General features: G+C 41.7%; 1 protein-coding gene across 8 annotated transcripts in view; it reads right to left on the bottom strand.

The window, feature by feature from the left end:
- The window catches only part of akap9 (A kinase (PRKA) anchor protein 9), a 179,119-nt gene that overhangs the window by 95,051 nt on the left and 63,106 nt on the right, over positions 1-20,962 (bottom strand). For all 8 annotated transcript variants that reach the window (XM_078417507.1, XM_078417471.1, XM_078417498.1 and 5 more), the window contains 3 exons: positions 19,746-19,886; positions 19,212-19,324; positions 14,111-14,322 (listed from right to left, as the gene is read on the bottom strand). In XM_078417507.1, coding sequence (XP_078273633.1) covers positions 14,111-14,322; positions 19,212-19,324; positions 19,746-19,886 — 466 coding nt within the window. The remainder of the gene's footprint in view (positions 1-14,110; positions 14,323-19,211; positions 19,325-19,745; positions 19,887-20,962) is intronic.

Raw genomic sequence — 20,962 nt, 5'->3', positions numbered from 1 at the left:
CTTCCAAAGTGAATAACCTCACACTTATCTACATTAAACTGCATCTGCCATGTATCCGCCCACTCACACAACCTGTCCAAGTCACCCTGCAGTCTTATTGCATCTTCCTCACAATTCACACTACCCCCCAGCTTAGTATCATCTGCAAATTTGCTAATGGTACTTTTAATCCCTTCATCTAAGTCATTAATGTATATCGTAAATAGCTGGGGTCCCAGCACCGAACCTTGCGGTACCCCACTGGTCACTGCCTGCCATTCCGAAAGGGACCCATTTATCCCCACTCTTTGCTTTCTGTCTGTCAACCAATTTTCTATCCATGTCAGTACCCTACCCCCACTACCATGTGCTCTAATTTTGCCCACTAATCTCCTATGTGGGACCTTGTCGAAGGCATTCTGAAAGTCGAGGTACACCACATCCACTGACTCTCCCCTGTCAATTTTCCTAGTTACATCCTCAAAAAATTCCAGTAGATTTGTCAAGCATGATTTCCCCTTCGTAAATCCATGCTGACTCGGAATGATCCTGTTACTGCTATCCAAATGCTCAGCAATTTCGTCTTTTATAATTGACTCCAGCATCTTCCCCACCACTGATGTCAGACTAACTGGTCTATAATTACCCGTTTTCACTCTCCCTCCTTTCTTAAAAAGTGGGACAACATTAGCTACCCACCAATCCACAGGAACTGATCCTGAATCTATAGAACATTGAGATATAGATGGTGATGTGGAGAGATAAAGAACAATGAATAAAAGATATGCAAAAAAGTAATGATGATAAAGGAAACAGGCCATTGTTAACTGTTTGTTGGGTGAAAACGAGAAGCTATTGCGACTTGAGTGGGGGAGGAATAGAGAGAGAGAATGCTGGGGTTACTAAGCAAGTAGGTAGTGTTCATTTAGATTTATATCAGTGTTGGATGTCCAAAGTGTATCTGCCAGCACTGCTGACAAACCTTTCGTCAATAAATATTCAGTTTTATTGAGCAATGTTTGCTTCAGATAGATTTATAGTTCAATATAAATGACACATTTTAAAGCATCCAATTAAATTAAACACAAAACAGATATTTTTGTTTATAAAGCAAATGCAGCTCCCATGAATTGGTTATGCAGCAGTTCTATTATGCACATCTGCCATAACTTGAATAGGAGGTCCTTCCCATTACAGGAATGGGTCCTTGATGCACAACAGGAATTTTTACATCCTGAACAGGGCCTGAAATCAAAAAATAAATAAACATTTCTCAGAAAATGTATCAAGGAGCTACGTTATTGGCAGGATGACTGAACAGACTTTGAATGTTGGGGGAGTCCAGAACAAGGGGCCACAGTTTAAGAATAAGGGGTAGGCCATTTAGAACGGAGATGAGGAAGAACTTTTTCAGTCAGAGAGTGGTGAAGGTGTGGAATTCTCTGCCTCAGAAGGCAGTGGAGGCCAGTTCGTTGGATGCTTTCAAGAGAGAGCTGGATAGAGCTCTTAAGGATAGCGGAGTGAGGGAGTATGGGGAGAAGGCAGGAACGGGGTACTGATTGAGAATGATCAGCCATGATCGCATTGAATGGCGGTGCTGGCTCGAAGGGCTGAATGGCCTACTCCTGCACCTATTGTCTATTGTCTATTGTTTCTATACAGGAGGGCAGAGGGGTCTCTTGGTGTCTGCCAACATTCATTCCTCAAATAGCATAACCACCAATGTCTTCACTGATTATTCCAAAATGATATTCCATTCCAACAACTAGTTCTGAGTTCAAAAAAACATTTTGTGGATAGAAATAAATAATTATGGAGTGATTTTAAAATTTGAGAGCTAATCAGCGAGTAAGGTTTATAGAGTCATCAACATCGAAACAGAGCCATGTTGTCAATCTGAACTAGTTCCATTTTCCTGTGTTTTGCCCATATCAATCTAAACATTTCCTATCTGTCTGAATGCTATTTAAACATTGCATTTGTAGCTGTCTCTACAAATTCTTGTGGTTGCTCATACCCCTCACTCTCTTTGTAAAAAAAGATGTACCTTGGATCACTTTTTAAATCTTTTCTCTTTCACGTATCTTTGTCCTCTACTTTAAACTCTCCTACCTCGGGGGGAAAAGACTGTGACTCATCTGCCGTAGCTATGTCTATGTTTTTATATGACTTTAAGGTTATTCCTCAGCTTGTTACTCTCCAGGGAAAGAAAGTCCCAGCCTCTCTTTATAACTGCATACTCGTGAATCTTTTCTGCACCCTTTCCAACTGGTCTATAATTTCCCGTTTTCTCTCTCCCTCCTTTCTTAAAAAGTGGGATAACATTAGCTACCCTCCAATCCACAGGAACTGATCCTGAATCTATAGAACATTTGAAAATGATCAGCAATGCATCCACGATTTTTAGAGCCGCCTCCTTAAGTACCCTGTTATATTGCTTCAACCATAATTTGCACTGAGATTTGAATGTATTCTGTGAGAATCACAGGGATGTTAAAATTGCTAGCATTTTCAAATTCTAATTAACAGCAGGTTCCCTGGCCAACATCTTTTCCTCAGTTGGTGCCTCAAAAATGTAGTGTGCATCACATTGCTCAAGCTTGCTTACTACACAGAATAGTATAGCACAAGAACAGACCCTTTGGCCCACAATGTCTGTGCCGAACAAGATGCCAACACCAACTATTATCTGCCTGTACATAATCCATATCTCCTCATTCCCTGCATATCCATCTACCTATCCAAAAGTCCCTTAAATGCCACTATCCTACCAGCTGTCATCACCATCCCGGCAATGCGATCCAGCCATCCACCACCCTGTGTGTAAAAAACTTGCTCTGCACATCTCCTTTAAACTTTTCCCCTCTCATCATCAAGCAGTGCCTTGTAGTATTTGTTGTTTCCATCCTGGGGAAAAGGTTCTGACTGTCTACTGACTGTCTATGTCTCTCATTATTGTATATACTTCTGTCAAGTCTCCCCTCCACCTCTGGTGATCCAGAAAAAATAATCCAAGTCAGTCCATCTCCTTCTAGTAACTAATACCCTCTAGTCAAGGCATTTCTGAATCGTGCTGCACTGAAACTGGTCCTTCGGCCCAACTTGACCAAGGTGCCTCATCTGAGCTAGTCCCATGTTTGACCCTCCACCCCTCTAACCCTTTCCTAATCCATGTACCTGTTAAGTATCTTTTAAATGCTTTCAACTACCTCCACTGGCAGCACATCCCATATATCCGCCTGCCTCTGAATGAAAAAGTTACCCTTCAGATTCCTATTAAAGTTGCCCCTTTTACGTTAAACCTATGCCCTCTGGGTTTTGTTTCTCCTACCCTGTGTATTCACCCTATCTCTTCCCCTCGTGATTTTATATACCTCTATAAGATCACCTCTCAGCCTTCTGCTCTGCAAGGAATAAAGTTCTTGCCTGCTCTCCATATAGCACTTGAGCACTTGTTCATTTTCTGGCATATAATAATTTATTATTGCCTTCAATCCTAAATAGTTCATTTCCCCCTCACCCCACCCACCCATCCTAAGGGATAGATTGAACGTTACGAACCTTCCACAATTGTAGGTGCTCTCTTTATCATTTTATTCTGGGAAATAGGCGCTAAATGGTTCAATTTCTCCCTTGGTTACCTGTTTATTTTTTCCTCTGCAATGATCAGATCTGAAAGTCTACTTTTCCCTATGATTTATTTTCAAATAGCTGGCAGTTTAGTTTCATTCATTGCATATTTATGATTCAATCGTTATGCACACATTTTAGATCCCATTAGTGTTAAATTTCATTAGCTATTCAATCCGACATGTCATTGGCAATAAAAATTGAAATCCTGTAAATCAATTATTGCAGTTCTTTCCCAAGACCCAGGCTATCTTATCTGCAATGGCCTGATTTAATTGCTGTTTAGCAAATCAGGTGAGTCAAGCTCAGTTGTGTGGGATGTCTTAAGGATGGATTGTACTGGGCCTTGGTGGGAACTCAGGAGTTCTGAAGGTTTCATGAGTCACAATACACGTTGTCTAGACTTACTGATCTCAGCTCATTATCTTGGTGGCAGAGTGCGACGAGAGGTTGAGAACAGTTACTGACAAATCTTCCCAGAATCATCCAGGGAGAGAAAGCACTTCCATTATTAAAAAAAAACACAGAAGGCTGTAGAGGCCAAGTCAGTGGATATCTTTAAGGCAGAGATGGATAGATTTTTGATTAGTTCGGGTGTCAGAGGTTATGGGGAGAAGGCAGGAGAATTGCAGCATCCACAAAGACTCTTCACACCCCTGCAACAGTCTGTTCGAACTCCTTCCATCGGGCAGACGATACAAGGCCTTCTACGCCCGCACCTCCAGACTCAGGAACAGCTTCATCCCCAGGGCCATAGCTGCTATGAACCGGTCCTGCTGAGCCGGATGGTCACAACGCATAGATCAACTTGCACTTTACCCTGTCTAAAACTGTTACAATTGTTTTGTTGGGTTGCTGTTGTCTAAATTACTTAAATTATTGCATCGTATGGGAGGCGCATTCCCAATCTCGTTGTACCCCTGGGTACAATGACAATAAAGATATATTGTATTGTATTGTATTGTATTGTATGGGGTTAGATGGGAGAGATAGATCAGCCATGATTGAATGGCAGAGTAGAAATGATGGGCCGAATGGCCTGATTCTGCTCCTATCACCTATGACCTTATGATTTATGACAGAAGGAAGCAGACCATTAGGCCCTGGGGATTTATCAGCCTTCAGTCCCATCAGTCTACCCAAAACCATTTCCTGCCTAATGTGGATTTCCTTCAGTTCCTCCATCACCCTAGGTTCTCCGGCCCCTAGAACATTTGGGAGATTGTGTGTATCTTCCTCAGTGAAGACAGATCCAAAGTAACGGTTTAACTCGTCTGCCATTTCTTTGTTCCCCATAATAAATTCCCCTGCTTCTGTCTTCAAGGGACCCACATTTGCCTTGACTATTTTTTTCCTCTTCACGTACCTAAAAAAACTTTTGCTATCCTCCTTTATATTATTGGCTAGTTTACCCTCGTACCTCATCTTTTCTCCCCGTATTGCCTTTTTAGTTAACTTTTGTTGCTCTTTAAAAGAGTCCCAATCCTCTGTGCACCATGCACATATCATCATATCATATATATACAGCCGGAAACAGGCCTTTTCGGCCCTCCAAGTCCGTGCCGCCCAGCGATCCCCGTACACTAACACTATCCTACACCCACTAAGGACAATTTTTACATTTACCCAGCCAATTAACCTACATACCTGTACGTCTTTGGAGTGTGGGAGGAAACCGAAGATCTCGGAGAAAACCCACGCAGGTCACGGGGAGAACGTACAAACTCCTTACAGTGCAGCACCCGTAGTCAGGATCGAACCTGAGTCTCCGGCGCTGCATTCGCTGTAAAGCAGCAACTCTACCGCTGCGCTACCGTGCCGCCCTTCGTGTCTATCTGAAGTTTTATTCAAAATAATGTAGCATGGTAGTCTCCTTCAGTAGTATTTTGTTGTATCAATCTAGATTCTATATTCAACTCTGTAGTGGCATTAAAATTCACATGGAACAACTCCAATTAAACTTTGCTGCATATTTCTATCAACTGTCCATCTAATCAAATAGTTTAAAACAGGTTAATGTCTACTGGAAGTTTCAAAATAACTATCAGACTTCTATTCTCCAAATCCACCAAGCTTAAAATCTTAATCTTCCTAGTTTCTTGCTAATAAAAAGAATATGTAATCAAATAATCCTTTTCATAGTTCTACCATACACTTAATCCTTTGTCGATGAAAAGTCTTGTGATGATTAAGGCTGGAGCTTATATTCACCATACAATCTTAATGAGAGGGAACAGTGTTTATAGGAAATACTTTGAAATGTTGTGATTACAGTAGTTTCAATTGAAAATCAATAAAATCTTTCTAAATTATGAAAGATACATAAGATAAATTCTGGAAATTTTGTTTTGAATATTAAATTTTCTGGAATCTGGGCAACACAAGCAAATCCTGTAGGTATATTACAAGTAATGTAATCAATTTTTGGCAAGTAAATAATGGCTGTTAGAGCAAGGAATGTTTTGTCAAGGCAAACATTATTGCACCTTTTAAGAGGACTAAGAATAAATTCTGGAAACACATGGATACAGATGATTAGTCTGGAGCATAAAAAACAATGCTGGAGAATTCAGCAGATAGGGCAGCATCTGTGCAGACAGAGGGTTGGTCAATGTTTCAGTCCAGATGCAGGTATTCCACCCAAAATGTCAATAAGCCCTCCATGTCTCCAGATACTGCTTGACCTGCTGAGTTCCTCCAGCAGTTTGTTTTTTGCAATGGATAAAGTAAGGTTCTGAAAGAAACAAGATTAACTGTTGTCTGTTCTTTCACTGTTTTTCCATCCGTTCCCATATACTCAAATTTTGGCATTTCTATCTGCCTTACGCATGATACTTTTAGTAACGTCTTCTCATAGAAACATAGAAAAATAGGTGCAGGAGTAGGCCATTCGGCCCTTCGAGCCAGCACCACCATTCAATATGATCATGGCTGATCATCTAAAATAGGTACCCCGTTCCTGCTTTTTCCCATATCCCTTGATTTCTTTACCATAAGAGCTAAATCTATCTCCCTTTTGAAAACATCCGGTGAATTGGCCTCCGCTGCCTTCTGTGCTAGAGAATTCCACAGATTCACAACTCTCTAGGTGATTTTCTTTTCCTCATCTCAATCCTAAATGGCCTACCCTTTATTCTTAAACTGTGACCCCTGGTTCTGGCCACCCCCAACATCTTCTCGACATCTGGACAATAACTGTATAGGAAAATAACTGCAGATGCTAGTACAAATCAAAGGTATCACAAAATGCTGGAGTAACTCAGCAGGTCAGGCAGCATCTAGGAGAGAGGGAATGGGTGACATTTCATGTCAAGACCCTTCTTCAGTCTGAAGAAGGGTCTCGACCCGAAATGTCACCCATTCCCTCTCTCCAAGATGCTGCCTGACCTGCTGAGTTACTCCAGAATGTTGTGATACCTTCGATCTGGACAATAATTAATCAGTTTGTACGTGATGGTGGCCGCTCCTGGTGTCATGCTACTAAGAATGCTAGTAAATGATTGTTTTTGTTTTGCGCCGAAGGAAAGATGGAATTTTTGTGCTGAAAGATTACTTTCAGATTTCAAACTTTGTACAAGCAACAAGCACTACCACTCCAACTTTACAGTCAATGAACTCCATCAGTGCAGCATGTTTTTCAAAGCACTACAGCCACCTCCAAGCATACTGAAGCCAGAAACGTAAGTAACGTTGAAATAGAAAACAATGTTTCCACTTTTCTTAGGCATTCCTTGTAATCAAGGATGATTTGCTTCCACTCTAGTATCGTAGGTTCTGAGGTGGTTAATGAGGCCAAGGTGGAAACCCGCAGACTCTTTCATATTTGGGGCAGGTAGTGGCCGAAAGGTGGCAAAATAGTCTGCTCTGTCTGCTCTTACAAAGGGTTTCTGTCTGCCACTGATGCATGGACGCAAGATTCACAACAGCTCCTTCTTCACTTTTTGCTTTGGAGTCAGATATTCTCAAGAGTCAGTGTGGACCCCACATTAACTAAAGATGTTTTGAGAAAGTCCTTGAGTCTCTGTAGCCCTTTGTTATGATATAAAACAGGTGCTAGTTGCCAGAACACTTTGTGCTGAGGTCAAAGCATTTTGTTGGAGTTAAGTCTCCATATGTGCATAGCCTTTTGGAGTTGCATTCTTTGATAAATTCATTGTTGCAATGCAGATGAATCTTCTCGCACATAAATATATTCCAACAGTTTGCACAGAGATTCTTCTTTGTAGTTGATCACTAGTTGATATGCTTTGTTCAAAACAAATGTCAGTTATGTTTCAAAACCCTCCTCCTTCTTAAACAGTCCCTCTGGAACTAGGATGACTTGCTTCCATACTGTTTTCTGGGTTCTGAGGAGGTCAATATGAAAAACACAGATTCTTCCATAGATGAAGCAGATAGTATCTGAGGGGATGGGTGTGTGGTTTGTGAGGTAGTGAACATTTACATGGCCTCTGTGCACTCATAGTGCATAGACTCTTGGTTCTCTAGTACCATCCCAAATGTTCCTTCTCCACTTTGTGCCAGTGGGCCTGGGATTGCAAGAAGTCAGAGGCGGTTTCCTTTTTTTTCCAATCGGTCTTCAACCTTTTCTTTTGCCTGCCTGCTAAACAGAGGTCAGAATGGAAAGTCTATTATGGGAGTCTAGTCTCGCATGCAAATGATGTGCCCTGTCCTTTTGAGTAAAGTGCAATTAGGGTCTCAACATTAGAGATATTGGCTTTGTAAGAAAAGACATCCTACAGGGAATTGGAGTATTTAGTGGAGATTGTGTTTCAGTGCAATTATGTGTCTGTTCTAGATGAAATAACTCTCAGAAATGATTCATGCTTTTCAGGATCTCACTGTGAACATTTAATATCAGGTGTACTATGAGGGTATGTTGATTGATGTCCTATGCTTCATGGATGTTGACTTAAGGCCTATCCTTGCATATACGTTGGTGAGTTAATCAATGATGACAATTCTCAGTCATTGAACCTGCGCAAATGCAAACATTGTTATACACTCCTTCTTTTTACTACTCCTTCATTGAGAGCATCATCACGTTCTCCTTCACCTGGTGGTTCCACTCCATCAGCCTTCAGAACAGAAACCGCCTGCAGAGCACAGCCAAAGTCTGTTCCAAAATTATTGGATTCCTTGTCAGAGCCCTCTCTATCCTATGCGACCAGCAGATGCTAAGGTCAGCTGGCAGGATTTTACAGGACCCCTCACACGTCCTGTTCTCTGCGTTTGAGTGGCTCCCCTGACGCCGGCCTCGCTGCCCAGGCTGTAGGACACAGAGGAGAAGGGCAACCTTTGTCCCCAAGGCTGTTCAGCTCCTCAACCACCAACCACCCCTGTCCCGCTGCCTACCCTGCCTACCCCCCCCCCCCCCCAATAGTTTTTGTACAACTCTCAGTGCTTTTGTAAATTGCCCCATGGGGACAAATAAAGTGTTTTTGAACTTGAACTTGATACACTGCCGCTTGACTGTTGCAGTTAGGAGATCTTAAGTGTAGGCGCCTTATTAGTCCAATGGATTAGCTCCACTCCAACAGCAGGCAGTTGGAGGAGTTGGAGGTAAGGTATAACACTGCAGTGAGAAAGATTGAAAAAGAAAATGCACCAAAGTAATGACTCAGACTTGCTTGATATATAGATTGTGCTTGAAAGTCCTCTACATCTTTATCATCCACATCTGGGAAGAGAAGGATACAGCTGGGCTCCTCAGAGATGCCAGAAATGTGAACACCTTGCAGAAAAGAGAAATCTAAATCTGGGGCAGTACAGAGGCACAGCGGTAGAGCTGCTGCCTCACAGTGTCAGGGATCGATCCTGACCTAGGTGCTGTCTATGCGGAGTTTGCACGTTTTCCCAGTGACTGCGAGGGTTTTCTCAGGGTGCACTGGTTTCTCCCCACATTCCATAGGCGTGCATGTTTGTAGGTTAATTGGCCTCTGTAAATTGTCCCTACTGTGTGGGATGCGAAAGCGGGATAACATATTCGGGTGATTGATGGTTGGCCTGGACTCGATGGGCTGAAGGGCCTGTTTCCGCATTGTATCTCTCTCAAAATTCAATCTTTCTAAAACTTCAAACAAAAATGTGGCAAATGCAGAGGGGTCTACCTGCCCTCTGTTCCATGGTAAGATAATGCAGAGTCCTCTTCAACTGTTTCATCATAGAGGATGAAGAACTACTCCCCGAGTCACAGTCTGGATTCCCTCCATCTACTGGTACAGTATGCACCAGTAACTGCCTCAGTTGATACTTTTGAGGGAAATGCCGGAACTTGCACCAACCACCGTACATGGTGCTTTTTAAACTTCAGAGAGATTGAGATTTGTTAATGAGGAGGGACTCAATAGACAATAGGTGCAGGAGTAGGCCATTCGGCCCTTCGAGCCAGCACCACCATTCAATGTGATCATGGCTGATCATTCTCAATCAGTACCCCGTTCCTGCCTTCTCCCCATACCCCCTGACTCCGCTATCCTTAAGAGCTCTATCTAGCTCTCTCTTGAATGCATTCAGAGAATTGGCCTCCTTTGCCTTCTGAGGCGGAGAATTCCACAGATTTACAACTCTCTGACTGAAAAAGTTTTTCCTCATCTCCGTTCTAAATGGCCTACCCCTTATTCTTAAACTGTGGCCCCTGGTTCTGGACTCCCCCAACATTGGGAACACGTGTCCAACCCCTTAATAATCTTATATGTTTCGATAAAATCCCCTCTCATCCTTCTAAATTCCAGTGTATACAAGCCTAGTCATTCCAGTCTTTCAACATATGACACTCAGAAACACCTCCTTAAAATCTAACAGCCATTAAACATTTATTTCCACCTTAGATTTACTGTAGGATGTCATTCACACCATAATCTAACGCTGCAGGTTGAGAACAGATCTTGGGTAGATATTTCAATGAAACACTGATAATCTTCCACACCACTGTTGTGTCTTCATTCAAATAAGATTGAAAACAAATGCCTGCCTTGCAGCTATGTTAGACATTGAAAATTCAATGCGCAGCTAGCTGTTTGCTAACCAAAATATATTGTATTCTAATATATTGTTTGCATGGCCTTGCTGGACATAAAAATGAGAGCTTTCGAAATCAATGGGTGTGAAGATTTGAGAATGTTTATTTTTACTTTTCCCTTTTTTTGTCTGAACTTTCAGATGTGGAACATTGGACTTCCTATAATTCAGATTTGAGAACTAAAACAAAACTAGAAAACAAAGCTGAGGGATTTATTAGGAGAAGGCAGGAGAATGGGGTTGGGAAGGAGAGATTGATCTGCCATGATTGTATAGCTGAGTAGACTTGATGGGCCAAATGGCCTAATTCTGCTCCTATCACTTGCAAATCACCTTCCCTCACTGTTTCCACCTATTATTTGCCAAGCTTCACCTTAACCCTATCTCTCTTTTCCAGCTTTCTACCTCCACTAATCAGAAGACCTGAAATGCATCTGTCCACTCCCTCCACAGATGCTGTCTAACTCAGAGTTCCTCCAGCGCTTTGTTTTTTTTGCTCATGATTCCAGCATTTGTAGTCTTCGGGTCTTCACTGATGGGGGAATGACGGGATCAGATTCACATTTTGTCACAAAGCAGTATCATTGGCATTCTCTCTGACAACACTATTCAGATGGTGACCCAAAACAAAACATAAAGAGGAATCTCATCTGTGACATTGTGGTGAAGAGACTTATATGTCTTAATGAACCTGGATTGAAAGTATTATGGTAGGGGCTAAAAAAACCACAAGATGTTCTGTACATAATGTACATAAGGAACTGAAGGAAGGATATTCATTATATAGCTGATATGGAATTCAAACTGGGAACAGCAGCTAAAATAGACATTCTGTGCAGGTTAAGGATAGGACTTTAAATCTCATAACCAAGATTGGGTACTTAGTATGCAAAAGCTAATATTTATTTTGGTCGCTGTTCAGGAAGCAATTATCATTCGATTCAGGTTCTTGTTTGCATGCACAGGAACAATAAACAAGAAATTATTTTACAACAACCTCTTGCAGATAGAACCCTAATTATTTGAGTCCATTTTTCTCCATCTAAATATGAACAACAGACTCATAAAGCACCTTTACCTAAAAGATCCCAAGACACTTCATCGGAATGTTATCCAATAAAATCCAACATCAAGCCGTATAAAAGATATTATGAGAAAGAGTAAAATCTTGGACAAAGAGGCAAGGAGCATATTAAATGAGGAGAGAGAGGACAGTGGTAGAGAGGGAAGAAATTCTGGGTTTAAGGTTGCTGAAATCATTGGTGCCAACAATCTACATTCAAGTAGAGGAGGAGAGAATTGGAGAATGAACGTATTGAAAGCAATGAGATTAAGAGGGGGCTGTAGCAGAGAGAAATCAAAAAAATAAGGTTGAAAAATTAAAAATCATTGCAATGCTTAACTCAGGGCTGATGTAGATTAACAAACCCAGGAATGTCAGTGATGCCAGCTTTTAGATTACCTTAATTTTATGGAAGATATGAAGGCAGCTAGGAAAGGCATTAGAACTGTCACATCTGGAGGTAAGAAAGGCGGAGAAGAATATTTCAGGGGTCAGGCAGCAGAGTTTGGAGTTGCTGATTAGTAATCAGTAACATCTACGGAGTTCATTAATATCAGTTTGTAGAGTGAGATGATTGAGCTCAATGGTGATACAGTGCATTCAGAAAGTATTCAGACCCCTTCACATTTTCCACATTCTGTTATGTTACAGCCTTATTTTAAAATGGATTAAATTCTTTTTTTTTTAATCATCAATCTACACACAATACCCCATAATAAAAAAGCGCAAACAGGTGTTTAGAAATTTTTGCAAAGTAATTAAAAAGGAATAACTGAAATTTCACATTTACATAAGTGTTCAGACCCTTCACTCAGTACTTTGTTGAGGCACCTTTGGCAGCGATTACAGCCTCAAGTCTTCTTGGGTATGACGCTACAAGCTTGGCACACCTGTATTTGGGTAATTTCTCCCATTCTTCTCTGCAGATCCTCTCAAGCTCTATCAGGTTGGACGGGGAGCATCGATGCACAGCTATTTTCAGGTCCCTCCAGAGACGTTCGATCGGGTTCAAGTCCAGGCTCTGTCTGGGCCACTCAAGGACATTCACAGACTTGTCACAAAGCCACTCCTGCGTTGTCATGGCTGTGTGCTTAGGGTCGTTGTCCTGTTGGAAGGTGAACCTCCGCTCCAGTCTGAGGTCCAGAAATCTTTGGAGCAGGTTTTCATCAAGGATCTTTCTGTACTTTGCTCCGTTCATCTTTCCCTCGATCCCGACTAGTCTCGTACTTCCTGCCACTGAAAAACATCCCCACAGCATGATGCTGCCACCACCATGCTTCACTACAGGTATGGTATTGGCCAGGTGATGAGCGGTGCCCGGTTTCCTCCAGACGTGATGCTTGGCATTCAGGCCAAAGAGTTCAATCTTGGTTTCATCAGACCAGAGAATCTTGTTTCTCAGGGTCTGAGAGTCCTTTAGGTGCCTTTTGGCAAACTTCAAGCGGGCTGTCATGTGCCTTTTACTGTGGAGTGGCTTCTGTCTGGCCACTCTACCATAAAGGCCTGATTGGTGGAGTGCTGCAGATATAATTGTCCTTCTGGAAGGTTCTCCCATCTTCACAGAGGAACTCTGGCGCTCTGTCAGAGTAACCATCGGGTTCTTGGTCACCTCCCTGACCAAGGCCCTTCTCCCCCGATTGCTCAGTTTGGCCAAGCGACCAACTCTTTGAAGAGTCCTGGTGGTTCCAAAGTTCTTCCATTTAAGAATGACAGAGGCCACTGTGCTCTTCGGGACCTGCAATGCTGCAGAAATTGTTTTATACCCTTCCCCAGATCTGTGTCTTGACACAATCCTGTCTCGGAGGTCTATGTACAATTCCTTCGTCTTCATGGCTTGGTTTTTGCTCTGGCATGCACTGTCAACTGTGGGACCTTATATACACAGGTGGGTGCCTTTCCAAATCATGTCCAATCAATTTAATTTACCACTGGTGGACTCCAATCAAGTTGTAGAAACATCTCAAGGATAATCAATGGAAACAGGATGAACCCGAGCTCAATTTTGAGTGTCATAGCAAAGGGTCTGAATACTTATGTAAATGCGATATTTCAGTTACTTCTTTTTAATTACTTTGCAAAAAATTTTAAACACCTGGGGTATTGTGTGTAGATTAATGATAAAAAAATGAATTTAATCCATTTTAAAATAAGGCTGTAAATAAACAAAATGTGGAAAAAATGAAGGGGTCTGAATACTTTCTGAATGCACTGTACATCCTCACATGCATGAAACACATCCCAAATATTCATAACCTGGGTCAATACCTGTGAGACAAGCCAACTACGCAATGAGACGATTTAAAAGAAACATCTTTACTACTCATTTCAGTTAAACATCATATTTGATGCATGAAAACATTGAACAAATTACACACTACTGATTAAATTAGTAAATTAGCCGTGTTAAATTCATCATACCCTTTTGTTGACCTTGAAGTGTGAAAGGCTTCATTTGCTCAATGGATTCTTGTGCATCTTGTTCCCACAAAGAACTTCTTGAAGGAGGCTGTCCTTTCACTGAACTTTCTACAAAGGCTGAAACATGCCGATTTATAGTTTCTTCTGCAGCAGCTGTTGTCTTAACAACTTCCAACAAAACTTTCAAGAGTCTGTCATTGGCCTTTTGTAACCTATTTGCAAACATAAACAAGATATTAACATAGGAGTATTTTCAGATGCAAGATCAATAATTAAGAATAAACCAAATTACATAACTGAGCATTTAAAAAAATGAAAGCTATCTGAAATAAAACCTGAAAATGTTCAAATACTCAACAGGCCAGGCAGTATCTATGGAAAGAGAAACAGTTAACATTTCAGGAACAGCACGCCGTCTTCTGTCTAGATATAGTTCCCTCCATAATGTTTGCGACAAAGACCCATCATTTATTTATTTGTCTCTGTACTCCACAATTTGAGATTTGTAATAGAAAAAAATCACATGTGGTTAAAGTGTACATTGTCAGATTTTAACAAAGGCCATTTTTATACATTTTGGTTTCACCATGTAGAAATTACAGCAGTGTTTATACATAGTCCCCCCATTTCAGGGCACCATAATGTTTGGGACACAGCAATGTCATGTAAATGAAAGTCATGTTTTGTATTTTGGTACATATTCTTTGCATGCAATGACGGCTTGAAGTCTGCGATTCATGGACATCACCGTTTGCTGGGTATCTTCTCTGGTGATGCTCTGCCAGGCCTGTATTGCAGCCATCTTTGGCTTATGCTTGTTTTGGGGTTGTCCCCTTCAGTTTTCTCTTCAGCATATAAAACACATGCTCAATTGGGTTCAGATCGGGTGATTGACTTGGCCACTCCAGAATTGACAATTTTTTAGCTTTGAAAAACTCCTTTGTTGCTTCAGCAGTATGTTTGGGATAATTGTCTTGCTGTAGAAAGAAACACCGGCCAATGAGTTTTGAGGCATTTGTTTGAACTTGAGCTGATAGGACGTGTCCAGACACTTCAGAATTCATTATGCTACTGCCATCAGCAGTTGCATCATCAATGAAGATAAGTGAGCCAGTACCTTCAGCAGCCACACATGCCCAACCCATAACATCCCCACCACCTTGTTTCAGAGATGAGGTAATATGCTTTGGATCTTGGGCAGTTCCTTCTCTCCTCCATACTTTGCTCTTGCCATCACTCGGATATGTTAATCTTCGTCTCATCTGTCCACATGACCTTTTTCCAGAACGATGGTTGCTCTTTTAAGTACTTTTGGCAAACTGTAAACAAGTAACTGTCCATCCTATTTTTGCGGCTAACCAGTGGTTTGCATCTTGCAGCGTAGCCTCTGTATTTTTGTTTATGAAGTCTTCTGCGGACAGTGGTCATTGACAAATCGACACCCGACCCCTGAAGAGTGTTTCTGATCTGTCGGACAGGTGTTTGGGGATTTTTTTTTATTACAGAGAGAATTCTTCTGTCATCAGCTGTGGAGGTCTTCCTTGGCCTGCCAGTCCCTTTGCAATTAGTAAGCTCACCAGTGCTCTCTTTCTTCTTAATGATGTTCCAAACAGTTGATTTTGTTAAGCCTAAGGTTTGGCTGATGTCTCTAACAGTTTTATTCTTGTTTCTCAGTTTCATAATGGCTTCTTTGACTTTCATTGGCACAACTTAAGTCCTCATGTTGATAAACAGCAATAAAAGTTTCCAAAGGTGATGGAAAGACTGGAGGAAAGATTAGGTGCTGAGAGCTCTCTTATACCTGCATTAAGGAGGCAATTAAACACACCTGAGCAATTACAAACACCTGTGAAGCCACGTGTTCCAAACATTATGGTGCCCTGAAATGGGGGAACTATGTATAAACACAGCTGTAATTTCTACATGGTGAAACCAAAATGTATAAAAATACCCTTTAATAAAATCTGACAATGTGCACTTTAACCACATGTGATTTTTTTCTATTACAAATCTCAAAATGTGGAGTACAGAGGCAAATAAATAAATGCTGGGTCTTTGTCCCAAACATTATGGAGGGCACTGTATGTTGCAGCAGATCAGCTTCAATGGTGAATTCAATAATTGCAACTTATTTTTTGTTTACTTTGTAAATGATCGGTCCTGCTGTAAGGTGATCAATCTGTATCATTAACAGTTTTTCTTTCTCCACTTTCACAGCATTCTCATATCCATCATTATCCATTTGACCTGCACTTACAGCTTTAACAGGTCTTTTAATTTATTTTCTCTCTCTAATTGCTTTCATTAATCCATCAACCGGACAATTCCAAAAAACACTATGAGTAAACCTCAGCAACTCCAGCGTTGTCCTATCAATCTCTCCGCCCCCCCCCCCCCCCCCCCACCACCCCTTTACTATTTGCCTATTTATGATAAATGGTCTTTGACCTGATATGTTAACTGTTCCTTTTTCCGTCTGAGCACTTCCAGCATTTTAAGGCAGAGGAATGATCTGTCAATGGTGTGGCGAAAGAACTGGGGAATGAACAAAGCCATTGGTGCGAGGGTTTCACAACAGATGGAGCAGGGCCAAGAAGTGATTTGAAAAAATGACTTCTGTGTTACTGGACCGGAGCCCAGTGAAAGTCAACTAGGATAGGGCTAATCGGGGAACAGGGTTTCCTGCAAATTGGTTACAGGTAGCAGAATCGTGGATGATATCACAAAATACTGGAGTAACTCAGCAGGTCAGGCAGCATCTAGGAGAGAGGGAATGGGTGACGTTTCAGGTCAAGACCCTTCTTCAGACTGATGTGAGGGGGGCGGGACAAAGAAAGGATATAGGTGGAGACAGGAAGACAGTGGGAGAACTGGGAAGGGGGAGGGGAAGAGAGGGACAGAGGAACTATCTAAAGTTGTCTATTGTCTATTGTCTAATGGCGGGACTGTCATATGTTGAAAGACTGGAGCGACAAGGTTTGTATACACTGGAATTTAGAAGGATGGGAGGGGATCTTATCGAAACGTATAAGATTATTAAGGGGTTGGACACATTAGAGGCAGGAAACATGTTCCCAATGTTGGGGGAGTCCAGAACCAGGGGCCACAGTTTAAGAATAAGGGGTAGGCCATTTAGAACAGAGATGAGGAAAAACTTTTTCAGTCAGAGAGTTGTGAATCTGTGGAATTCTCTGCCTCAGAGGGCAGTGGAGGCCAATTCTCAGAATATTCAAGAGAGAGCTAGATAGAGCTCTTAAGGATAGCGGAGTCAGGGGGTATGGGGAGAAAGCAGGAACGGGGTACTGATTGAGAATGATCAGCCATGATCACATTGAATGGCGATGCTGGCTCGAAGGGCCGAATGGCCTCCTCCTGCACCTATTGTCTATTGTCTATTGTCTATTGTCTAAGTCAATGTTCATACTGTTGGGCTGTAAGCTGCACAAGCGAAATACGAGGTGCTGTTCCTCCAATTTCCAGTGGGACTCACTATGGCACTGGAGGAGGCCCATGACAGAAAGGTCAGACTGGCAGTGGGAGGGGGAGTTGAAGTGCTCAGTCACCGGGAGATCAGGTTGGTTAAGGCGGACTGAGCAAAAGTGTTGAGCGAAACGATCGCCGAGCCTGTGTTTGGTCTCGCCGATGTAGAGAAGTTGACATCTGGAGCAGCGGATACATTAGATGAGGTTGGAGGAGGTGCAGGTGAACCTCTGTCTCACCTGGAAAGACTGTTTGGGTCCTTGAATGGAGTTGAGGGGGGCGGTAAAGGGACAGGTGTTGCATCTCCTTCGATTGCAGGGGAAGGTGCCTGGGGAGGGGGTGGTTTGGGTAGGAAGGGACGAGTGGACCAGGGAGTTACGGAGGGAACAGTCTCTGTGGAACGCAGAAAGGGGAGGAGATGGGAAGATGGGGCCAGTAGTAAGTACGGTGGGACATGAACAAGCAGAAACAATGGGTCTGCCAGGACAGTTCTGTTTATGGATTTTAGGTAGAAGGTAAAATCGTGCCTTGCGGGGCTGGGGAACGATAAGGATGGAGGCATTAGAGGGCAGAGCTCCAGAATTGGTGAGGTCAGTGATGGTATTGATGAGTCCTGGCAGACCTATTGTATCTGCCTGTTCATGTCCCACCAAACCTATTTCCACCTACCTCGACTCCATCCTATCCCCCCTGGTCAAATCCATCCCCACCTATGTCCAAGACACCTCACATGCTCTCCGTCTCCTCGATAACTTCCAGTTTCCAGGCCGTCCCTCCCTCATCTTTACCATGGATGTCCAGTCACTCTACACCTCCATCCCCCAAAAGGATGGTGTTGAAGCCCTCCGTTTCTTCCTCGACCGTAGAACCAGCCAATCCCCATCTACTAACACTCTCCTCCGCCTCCTCCAACCTCATCTATTGTATCCGCTGCTCCAGATGTCAACTTCTCTACATCGGCCCAAATGCAGGCTCAGCGATCGTTTCGCTCAACACCTTCGCTCAGTCCTCCAGTGCCATAGTGAGGCCCACCAGAAAATGGAGGAACAGCACCTCATATTTCGCTTGGGCAGCTTACAGCCCAACAGTATGAACATTGACTTCTCCAACTTTAGATAGTTCCTCTGACCCTCTCTTCCCCTCCCCCTTCCCAGTTCTCCCACTGTCTTCCTGTCTCCACCTATATCCTTTCTTTGTCCCGCCCCCCTGACATCAGTCTGAAGAAGGGTCTCGACCCGAAACGTCACCCATTCCCTCTCTCCGAGATGCTGCCTGACCTGTTGAGTTACTCCAGCATTTTGTGATACCTTTGATTTGTACCAGCATCTGCAGTTATTTTCCGAGAATCTTGGATGCGCTGTGTTACATAATTTCTGAATTCACAACACATACTATTTAGATAGTATGCTGAGAAATGGGGATAATCAGTGAAATCATTGAATGATGAATGTCTATCTATACTTTCTATAAGCTTACACTGAAAAATCAGTTAAACATTTTTTTTAAATAATTGCACACATTTCATTTTAAAAGCCAACTTAAGAAAATAATAGTGTTCTATTAATTCATTCCCAACATCACATGTTCAAATATGGAAAGCAATCTGCTGCGTCATGCTGACCTTTGATTTATGAGGACACTTTGATTTGCTTCTTCAGACTTTTCTTCAAACGATGGTATGTTCTTAGATTGATCAGAATGCTTTTGGGATATATGCTGGTCTTCTCTCTCACTCTGTGCAAGGTTGCGTATTGATAGAAAGTTAACGAGTGACAAAAATCCAGTCATTCTATTTACAAGTCTTTTGGCCCAAATTTATAATGTCATTAAACTTACATCTTAAGTCTAATTAACTTCAACATCATAACTATCAGATCCAACACTAGAAAATAGTATGCTTACACACTACTTTTCTATTTGGCTTGCAAATTCAAGTTCTGCGTATTACATTGAGTCTGGCACAACAAACAACACATAGATCCCTCTTGTATGTTGCTATGACAACACAAGGCTCTGCCTTAATACTGCAAACAATCCGGTCTGGATCCGGTAAATGTGGCAATTCCAGAAGTTGCATTTCAATTTAACTACAAAAGACAGTAATCAATTGAAAAGTGAAAAACATCAGCAACAAAAAAATATAAGCTTAATTTACCATCTCTGTCTGTGTGCTGCAGTCTCGATATCCCCGAGGGGGTGTTTCCTCTCCAGATGCGGGAAGACATTTAAGTTTTTCCAGTTCTGCAAGCATTCTTTCATTTTCCAATACCACGTTCACGTTATCACCAGGAATACTCTGTAGTTTTAAAAAAATTATTAATTTCCTTTTATACCCAATGTACTTGCTTTTTAAATGCTAATTTGGAAAATAAGATTACATATATAAGAGTGACATTTTATTTCTATTGCAGAATTATTAATATTTTATTGATTCAAAACGAAATATCAAGTTAGAAAGGGAACACAGGCACCATATGCATATGAAATTAACCAGTTTCCGAAAAATATTTAAACTGGTGTTTCTGTTTCAACTGCCGATAGAAACTCAAATGGATAGCTATTTTACTTAAAATAACCAAAAATGTTGGAAACACCCATGTGGAAAAAGAAAAGCAAAGTTAACTTTGAAAGGACAAAGGCCCTTCATCAGAGCATTATACTGATTCAAAGGAGGTAGGACTTACACCCTGAAACATTAACTTTGTTTTTCTTTCCACAGATGTTGTACAGCTCGCTGAGTGTTTCCAGAACACTATTATTTTATTTCACATTTATATCATTAGCAATTTTTGATTGTCCTGCTGCCTTATTTACTTTGCTTCTGTGCAAAGGTGTTGTGGGAAGTTAAATAAAGTTGGTGAAACATAAGAACAAAGTTCTTGTAAATGGTAACACCCCGGAGAAAAAAAAGAAAAGGTGCTTGACAGTGGAACATAAAATACATGCAATCTCTTGGCATGAAAGGCGAAAATATGACAGACAACTTGTTTTTATGAAAGGTAAAAGGTACAGCAGGGGTGGTATTTCAGAATAGTAACCGTGGTTTCGATATTTATAAAGAAGTGAAAATCTCAGATTTGGAAGCTCTGATATGTAAATTGGATATTTCAAAACAAAACAAAAGGATATAAAACTGGAGAACTAGGGAGGAAGAAACTTGACTCAAATAATTGTAGGTATTGTGTAATTGTAGTTGGATTCTGTGAGAATCTCCTGCGAGAAGGCCATTTCATTTTCTACAGAGAATTTGCTCTGAAGATGCAGTGAGGTGAAAATGTTGGATGGAATCATCTGATTAGAATTGATAACAGGAGAAACAAAGAGAAATGGCAGTAAATGTACAGGGAGAAAAAAATTATGTCTTTTGAGATG

This window comes from Rhinoraja longicauda, chromosome 2, assembly GCF_053455715.1.
Source record: "Rhinoraja longicauda isolate Sanriku21f chromosome 2, sRhiLon1.1, whole genome shotgun sequence".
Lineage (NCBI taxonomy): Eukaryota > Metazoa > Chordata > Chondrichthyes > Rajiformes > Arhynchobatidae > Rhinoraja > Rhinoraja longicauda.
This window is presented reverse-complemented; position numbering and strand designations above follow the sequence as displayed.